This window comes from Chenopodium album, chromosome 8 (assembly GCF_948465745.1).
Source record: "Chenopodium album chromosome 8, dcCheAlbu1.1, whole genome shotgun sequence".
Taxonomy (NCBI): Eukaryota; Viridiplantae; Streptophyta; class Magnoliopsida; order Caryophyllales; family Amaranthaceae; genus Chenopodium; species Chenopodium album.
The window spans coordinates 16,556,904-16,565,910 of NC_137841.1; the positions used below are offsets into that span (position 1 = coordinate 16,556,904).

General features: G+C 37.1%; 1 protein-coding gene across 2 annotated transcripts; it reads right to left on the minus strand.

Moving 5' to 3' along the window:
• Nucleotides 1-732: 732 nt before the first annotated feature.
• LOC145555857 (auxin response factor 18-like) lies at nt 733-3,917 on the minus strand. 2 transcript variants are annotated; one of them, XM_081617576.1, is made up of 3 exons: nt 3,630-3,917; nt 2,242-3,376; nt 733-1,837 (listed from the first exon to the last, which is right to left on the minus strand). In XM_081617576.1, the coding sequence occupies exons 2-3, from the start codon at nt 3,316-3,318 to the stop codon at nt 1,091-1,093; spliced, it is 1,824 nt and encodes a 607-aa protein (XP_081473702.1). In that variant the 5' UTR covers nt 3,319-3,376; nt 3,630-3,917; the 3' UTR covers nt 733-1,090. The 2 variants fall into 2 exon arrangements, with proteins under 2 accessions (XP_081473702.1, XP_081473701.1); XM_081617575.1 differs by lacking the exon at nt 3,630-3,917 and having other exon boundaries at nt 2,242-3,615.
• Between the last annotated feature and the right edge of the window lie 5,090 nt (nt 3,918-9,007).

A 9,007-nucleotide genomic window follows, 5' to 3' on the forward strand; every position in this document is an offset into this window, starting at 1 on the left:
CATAATGTTATTTTCTACTCGTTCCATATTTCCTTGTTTAGTCATCTTGTTTAACACAATTTTATATACACTAGGGTAAAAGGTGTGCATAACGTTATATCTACTCATTTAATATTTTTTTTTTGCTTATTTTAAAATATAACAATGAAAAAAAACTCAAATGAATAAAAAAACAGTATGAGATAGTAAGAGACTAAACAGTGAGACTTCAAATGCAAATACTAGTATATGCATCTACTAGATTATGTTAAATTACAAGATTCTATTGCCAATTACTCCGTAGAATCAATCTCTCAAGACTTCAAATGAATGAAAAAAAAAAAAAAAAAACGAAGAGAGTGACAAAGCTACGTACACTACTCTCTTTCTTAAACAGTGAGACTTGATCAAATGGATATATATGCATCTTGTGGGATCAAATCTCACTACGAGGCTAACCATAGCAAGATAATTAGGGCCTATTCTGTATAGTTAATTTCAGTTCAGTTCAGAACCTAATTTTATATCTCATAAACTATTCATTTCAGTTTGATTCGGCCCCAATCAATTCAATTCAATTGTTTTTAGTAATTCGGAACAGGGCGTAAAAGTGTGTAAATAATGTAAAAGCTAATCAATTACATGTTTTTTTTTTTTTTTTTTTGAAGGAATCAATTACATGTATTTAGCAACACTAATAATTAAATTACCGGTGGTATCATAAATTCATGTATTTAAAAGAAAATGAACTAATTTAGCAAAGATTTAAACTTCAATAAGAGAGTTCACTAATGAAATTCTTACAATTAAGGTGCGGAATGGGCTCCTTGCCATTTCAGGGTCACTAACCCAGAAATGGATAGGAGCCGTTTCCTTTACAAAACGACTTGCAGATTCGATATCTTGCACGCCTTGAAGTAAAATACATAACTGATAATTTATAAGTATCCCCAAAGACAATTTAAAAAAACGCGAGATTAATTCATAACCACAAGTCCACAAATGCTTCTGTCTGAACATCATAGAGCTTGTTTCCAAAATGTTGACAGTAAGCTAAGTGGTGATTTAGCCGCGACAATAAGCTAGGCTATGATGTCTAGAGAGCACATTGTTAGGCTTCTAGGACCTTTCCTTGCCAAACATGTTGCGCGATCTTCTTATACAAGCCATCACAAGAACCGAGGGCCGAAAGGCTGAGAGTTCTGCCAACATCCTCAGAATCCATGAAAACTTTGCAGGGAAATCCTTCACCAGAGGACTTGTTCAATGATGTATCGTTACAATCATCAGATGAGTTTCCCATCCTGTCTGCATTGCTGTCTGATGCAGTTCTTGCTGAATCACTGGAAGAGCTTTCGGAGATTTGCTGCTTAGTTAGAATGGGCTTTCCAAACAGCATAAACTTCGGTGTTGGCATATCGTTCTCCTTAGGACTCTCTTGGAGAGTTGCCATTGTAAGGAATGATGATAAGTTTTCCCTGACTATCGGTTTTTTTGCTGAGAAGCCACCGTGGTGATATTTCAGCTCTGGTCCATTGGAAAGAAGACTAGAGTAATTTACTTTGTTTATATGATCTGACAAAAATTGTCTGAAATGGGCATGCCTGGCTCCCTGTACACCTGCAGGGACCTCTGCTAAATCAAATAACGAGCCGTTAGGTCCATAGGCTCTGCTAGGAAATGCTGGCATGTGAAGTTGGTCAGCGAAAGGGATTTCAGGGACTTGATGAAGCCTTAGCTTCTTTCTAGGAGGCGAAAATGGAGACATATGGATCTGTGGCATGTTTGTCACTGATTCAACCGACCATGGGTTCACTCGCTTGACATTTTGGAGTAGATCAGGTTCGTCCCAAGCAACCTGAAAAGCCATAATTTACCAAGACGTTAGATGTATGAGCAAGAAATATAATATCTCAACATTACAACGACTCATCCAAAGAACAAGACTATGCTGACACTGCAGAGTTTCAATTTCTTGTTCGAGATTTCAGACATCTATTATTAAAGGCGTAACCAAACTAGATTCCAAAATAAGTGATTTGATTTAATTTCTACAATAATGAACAAGTTCAGTTTATCTTCTGTAAACCCCATCACATTGAATCTTCATTTCAATCAACTAACTCAGCTCAGCAGCTTAATCTTATTGTTCAAATCCTAAATTTTTTACTTGAGTATCATATTTTAGTAGTAGACATACTATAATTGACAAATTTATGAAAAAAACTTGGGAGTGCAGAGAATTATGAAATAAACAAGTACCTGAAGAAGGCGCCAAGGTGAATTAGGCCAATGGATAGGATCAACAACTTGAACAGAAGAAATAGTCCCCATAAACCAGCTGATTCGAGAAGAATCCTCAGTCTCGAATGCCATCTTAAATCTCATTCCTGCACACCACTGCACTTGCATCGCCGCCCTTACAGCTCCAGTCTTGACAAAGAATTCAGGTGTACTTGCTCTAGGATAGTAAACTACTTCAAATGCCTTACCACTAGCAGCAAGATTCGCAGCTTCAACCACAGATTCCGCTCTCAATTTCTCATTGTTACCACTGTTAGACCCAATACCCTCAAAGTTTCGAGCCAATCTATTCTCATCACTCCTAAGAAAAGCACCAAATCCTCCTCCATAGGAAGATCCACCACAATGTAAGATCTCCCTCTTAGGCCTCCGAATCCCTACAAACAAATCGCCATTATCCGCCCTAAGGAATACAATCGAATCCCCAGCAACAAGCTTCTTCTGATTAACAAAATTACTCCAACCAGTTGTTAAAAGATGCCTTCTAGGCGTCCCCCTGTAAATATGCCGAAATTTCCAGGTCACCCCATGAACATCCTTAGCAAGGATAGTCTGAACTGGGGGTTCTGCTGAATAATCCAGCCTAGGAAATATAGTTTCAGCACAGTATCGTGGTACCGAAAATCCCCCTCCATTATTAGCATCAGATTGTGTCAATGTTTTTGCAAAAGATGCAGGTTTTTCTGACCCTTCCATATCATAATTACTCCCAATAAACCCATCTTCATCATCAAAATCATTTCCTCTTAAAGGTGCTAATCTAATCTTTGCATAAACTTCATCATTTTCTTGATTAGCTAAGTACTTGATCCCAGAAATTCTACATGGAATTAATGGGGGTATTTTTGGGTAATTTTTGAGATCAATACTATTAACTTGAGCATGTTCTATGTGACCTTGTGGGAAATAAATTACTCTGGAATTTATTTCTGGCATTTGGACCATACCTCCTGCACAAGAATGCCATAACTGACGATCTAAACAACTTTCTACCTCTTTCATGGATTCTTTGCTGGGATTCATCACATTAATCATCACATGCCAAGTATACAACCTACCCTTTCTTTGATTTTTTTTTTTCCTTTAACAAACCCTGTAATCAAAAATAAAAATTAGTACAAAATTAAATAAATTTGGATTTTTTTTAAAATAGGTTCATTATCAAACACACGACATAATTTTTTTTTTTTTTTTTTTTTTTTTCTCATTTGTTCATCTGGACTACCCAAATGAACAAATAAGCAAAAATAAAATGAATCTTGGTTGTATGGTACACCGACTGTACAATAAAAGCTACCAAAGATATTTAGCCAATAAAATCAAGGAAATAGACAAAAGTACTGTACCTCTGTCTCAAGATCTTCAAAAGAGGTAGATAAAAGGGGAAAATAAAATCTTGGATAAAAGAGAAAAAGAAGGGGTAGGAATTTAAGAGAATCTAATTTATGCAAAATCTTTCTGATTTATGAAGTAGAAGAAGCAATAATATTTAGGAAGGAAGAATGAATCTCTGTTTTGTAAAGAAAGTGAGGACAGAGTTTAACTGCAAAAAAAGTGGAGATTTTAGTTGGGGAATGCCGACAAGAAAGTACCGTGGAAGAGGGGGAAAAGTAAGAGTAAGAGAGAGATTGGGGGAGTTTGACATGAAAAAGTAAGGAAAGAGTGTGTGTGAGTGTACTAATTTTTATAGTATATTCCTTGGATCCCAAAATAAGGTTGTATTTGGTGAGTGCTTTTGGGTTGACTATGGGTACACAATTTTTGCTAAAAGAAATACAATTATATTATTATTATTATTATTATTTTTTTTTTTTTTTTAACACTCTCCATTTCAAAATATTAGACATATTTTTTTTAAAAAAAAAACAAACAAAACATGTAAATGTGTGAGTTTTACATAACACTATCAAAATAGTCACTCAGTTCAGTTTTAGTTTAGCATGGAACATTTCATATTATTATTGGTTCAGTACACTTTATGTTTATTTTTTTGCAGCTTTATGTCAATTCGGCTTGTAAACGACTCGAGTAGTAAACGGTTCGGTGTAAACAAGCTGCGGTTTATAAACGGTTCTATGTAAATAGCTATAAATTTGATTCAAACGATTTTGGGTTAGAAACGGTTTGGGTTAACAATGGTACAGTTTTTTTCGATTCGGTTCTTTTTCAGTTCGGATTATAATCGGTTCGGTTCTTATACATTTTAACATTATTCAAATTGGACTAGTTTGGTTTAGTAAAACACGGTCCGAATCAATTTTCGGTTTCAAAATTAAAAAATCATTTGTTAATCGATTCAGTTCTATTTTAGGCTGGTCGGTTTCAAGCTGTTAAACGATTTCGATTATAATTTTAAATGCCTTGTAACCTTTTAGTGGTTAGTAGGTTTCATTTTGTATCAAGCCAATACTTCATCACTTTATTTTTAGGCATTATATTATATACAAATCTTCATTGATTCTATATATACATGTCAAGTTATGTTTTATTTCGGGTATTTTTGTGATCTCCTCTGGGAAACTGGTCGCGTTCTTTGGATAGACGGCCCAGACGTCTGCAAAACACGAATATTTCGTTGCCAGAATATTCGCCTCCGACGGTTAAGTTAGTAACAGGAAATCGGAAAAGCTAAAGAGAGAGAAAGTAGAGAGAAGTTGGAGCTATTAATGCTCTATTGAATATTATGTCACAATCCCCCCTCCCATCATAAATGATTGGGGTATTTATAGGGGTGGGGATCTATGCTTTTTAGGGTTATTACCCTATAATGACATTTTCTGTTTGGTGGCGCAATCAGGCATGGACACGTGTCCTTAGGGGGGCGCCGTTTTACGGCTTTCTCGGGATTTTGGCCTCCTGATGTAAGGAGGCCCTTTTCCCTTTTTTCAGGGGCTCTTTATAGGGCTTGCATACGTGTCATCTTCCTATAGTGACACGTGACGACCTTTGATTAGGCCACATGTCACTATGGCATTGGTCCACGTTTTGGAATAATTTTTACCCCAAATATTTGCCCTTCAGAGGGGGTTGGCTCGTACTCTATGGGTCGCCTCCTCTAATTTTCCACTAATCTAGATATGCCCGAGTATTCACATAAGTTTCGAGGGCTTCTTTGGTATACGGACAGTACCGTCCATCTTATCTAGGGATATCTCCCTTAGGCTGGACGCTTTGTCCGGTTCGCCTGTAATTCCTCTGTTGGACACTTCTGAGTCTTGAGGTTAGTCGGGCGCAGTATACCGACTGTCTATTTTAACGTGCCATCAGCCCATTTGCATTCCCTTCTATTTAAAGTGGCGGAATTGTAACCATTTGAATTCTAGGTTAACTTTTTCAAAAAGTAACTGTTCGAATTCTTAGGTGGGAAAGACAGATTTACCGTTTTGCCCCATAATTTTTCCTGTAAATATATGATGTTTGACTTCATTTTGTTACTCTGGAACTTTGGGAATTTCAGAGAGAAGTCAGAGCTTTTTAGAGAGAGATAGTGTTTCTTCCCTAAATCTTCAAGAGCTCCGCCATACGTTTAAGGTTTCCGGTCATAGTTTTTGAGTTTTCGGTCAACCTTCAAGACTTTCCCAAGTTTTCTAAACGAATAGCGGTAACTGCTGCTGTAGGGAATATTTCAAGCATTACCCCAAACTTGAACCCCATTGTGATCATACACTAAAGCATGGTGGCATCCAAAGGGAAAGAAGATAGAGCAAAAGAGTCGCCAACAAGTTTTAGGAACTTGTAAACCGTTCACAAGATGAAGGTTACACCCCTTAACGATCCAGGAGATCGTCAACTCCAATAGGTCTGGAACCATGACTGGTAGTTTGGGGATGAAGGTACAAATCCAACCTAAACGAGATTGAACCTGCCCTAATAATAGGTGTAGGCGTCGCTCGAAGTGCGCCTACGTTAAAAGCATGTTGTGAATATGCTTGGCACTCATAGGAAGTGGGAATTGACATAATACGATTAGGGACAAGAAAAGTAGGGAGCCGCCAACAAGTTTTTAAGGAACTTGTAAACCGTTCACGGATCATTTAAGGCAACCACGAATAAGGGACAACGAAGGCAACAACGATTAACCCGTGAAGGTTACACCCCATTCATAATCCATGAGATTACTAACTCCATATGGTTCGGAACCACGAAAGGAGGATCGGGGATGATGGTACGAAGTGAGTCATGGAGTCACATTCGCCCGTATTGGCCTCTACTCGATTCTTATATTGAAAAGCACTCATGTGATCTCAAAGGCATACAAACAAATATTCAATTTGCTCCAAACTATTATTTAACTAAATTGGTTGAATATTAATGCACATATTATTCTAAAATATTTGTGATCACTTGATTTAATAACAAGATTAAAAAGGATCCTAAATCGGTTGTCCAAATTATCTTATTAGGCGTGATTTTCAATTACATATTCCCTTTAAACATGCAATATGGTGATCATAATAATAATAGAATAAACATTAATATTGGAAGCAATTTAATCACAATTCTAACAACATAAAGTCGTTAGAAAAATAATAGAAATAAAAGGAACATGATTCTTACTTTGATTCTGTTTGTTTGCAACTACAAAATAATAAACAAGTTAGTAACTTCAAGGAAATAATAAAACAATGATTAAATTAAATTAAATAAAGTAGAGTTGATTTGAGGCCAAAGCCTCAAACAGTTCTACCTTTCACGCCTTGGCTTAAGGATAGAACCACGAGTAAAGTATGGACTCCTTTGAGCACTTGAAGAAGGAATTTTGAAATGAGAAGGGTAGGCTAGTGTTTAGGCTAAAGCATAGAAGAGAGAAAAATAAATCCGAGAGTTAATTCCTGCCCCGTACATCAGAAATGAGGGGGTATTTATAGGGAAAATGTGCTGAGGGAGCACACGGAACCCTAAAATGATAAAAACCCTAAAAAAGTATCCCGTGACACGACAAATTGTACCGTGACACGGGAAGTCCCACCGTCAGACGGCAAACTTTCCCGTGACACGGTACATTTTTAGTGTGACGCGGGAAATTTTCAGAAAACGGGAAAGAAAACGCGTTAAGGGTTTACGCGGAAAAGACACGGAATGTCCCGTGTCACGGCGGACTTCCCGTGTCATGGGAAATCACACCGTCAGACGGGAAGGATTCCCGTGACACGGTGGCTGTCTGCCGTGGCGCGGGAATTTCCAGCCCACTTTTTCGTCTAAATACATTTTTAACCCTAATTTCGTTCGGCATTTTAAGTGCCGATTGATAATTTCGGGCCTTTTCTGACTTATTATTATTTGGGCTAAAATAAGAAAATAATTAAATAAAAAATAAACAAAAGGTTTGGGCCAAAAATAAAATAAAAAAGGGTTTGGACTAAAAATTAAATAATAAGTTTGGGCTGAAATAAAAACTATGCTTTTACCAAACATCAAGACCAATCCACGGACCGTTCAGAAATATGAATTTAATCAAATACGATTTTTTAAGCGCTCTCGGGATTAAATACTGAACCTGACCAATAGTGGCGGTGAAAGGTTGTTCATCATCGGGTTCGGTTTTGGGGAGACATTTTTAGGTGTCTACAGAAGCCCCCACTTTGACTGAGTTTGTAGAAACGTCATTTTTGAAAAACGATAGTCAAAGTAGCCGATATGGACAGAGAATGATTTAAGACGTTCTGCGATCCTAAATCATTCTGTATACGCCGATACCTGCAAAAAAATGTTAATTCCACAGATAAAAGAGTAAAGGGATAGAACGCTTATCTGACACCAGTGTATCGGTGACAAATGAGTTTGGTATTTTCCTATGCTTAAAGGAATCCACCGGATGACGTTTGTTGAAATGCTTTCCATGCTTGAGGAAAGCCGTCTGAAGAGATTGGTAGCTTTCTAAGCCCGAAGAAACCTACCGGATAATACTTTCCATGCCTGAGGAAAGTCGACGAATGAATTTGGTGTCATTCTATGCTTGAAGAAATCCACCGATAATGCTTTCCATGCTTGAGGAAAGCCAACAAAGGAATTTGGCGGTTTTCTATACTTGAAGAAAAATCCACCAATAACGCTTTCCATACTTAAGGAAAGCCGACTTGGCGGTTTTCTATACTTGAAGAAAAAATCCACCGATAACGCTTTCCATGCCTGAGGAAAGCCGACTTGGCGGTTTTCTATACTTGAAGAAAAAATCCACCGATAACGCTTTCCATGCCTGAGGAAAGCCGACGATTGCTGAACTAGGTGTATGATGGTTCGATTATCCCCGAACATGGGCCGCAGATGATTCACACCTTTTAGTCGACTATCCAACCATATTAGGTGCTTAAAATGCCGAAAAATAGACTTTGATGCTTGCTAGGGGTAAAATGGTAATTTTAGTCCCCTTTAAGTATCAGTTAGAATTTTTCGCGTAATTCCAGCGAAAAAATAACCGCCCAAAAAAACCTCGAAAAATCATTCAAACTGGTCAAAAACGCCAGGAATATTCGCTGACAATGCGCAGAGCTACCGTGCCACGTGGCTTTTTGCCGTGACACGGTAACATCCCCCGTTAGACTGGATGAAACCCCGTGTCACGGGGGTATTATATATATATATATGTATATATATATATATATATATATATATATATATATATATATATATATATATATATATATATATATATATATATATATATATATATATATATTGTTATTTTTGCTGTTTGAATTGGTCAACGCGTGGATTATTATGCTTT

What these genes read in the sequence shown, in the direction of transcription:
- LOC145555857 (XM_081617576.1), bottom strand. Translation starts at nt 3,318, where the DNA reads ATGATTAATGTGATGAATCCCAGCAAAGAATCCATGAAAGAGGTAGAA. An exon ending in CACCTTGGCGCCTTCTTCAG is followed by an intron (nt 1,838 to 2,241) that starts GTACTTGTTTAT and finishes ATGGCTTTTCAG; the next exon opens with GTTGCTTGGGACGAACCTGA.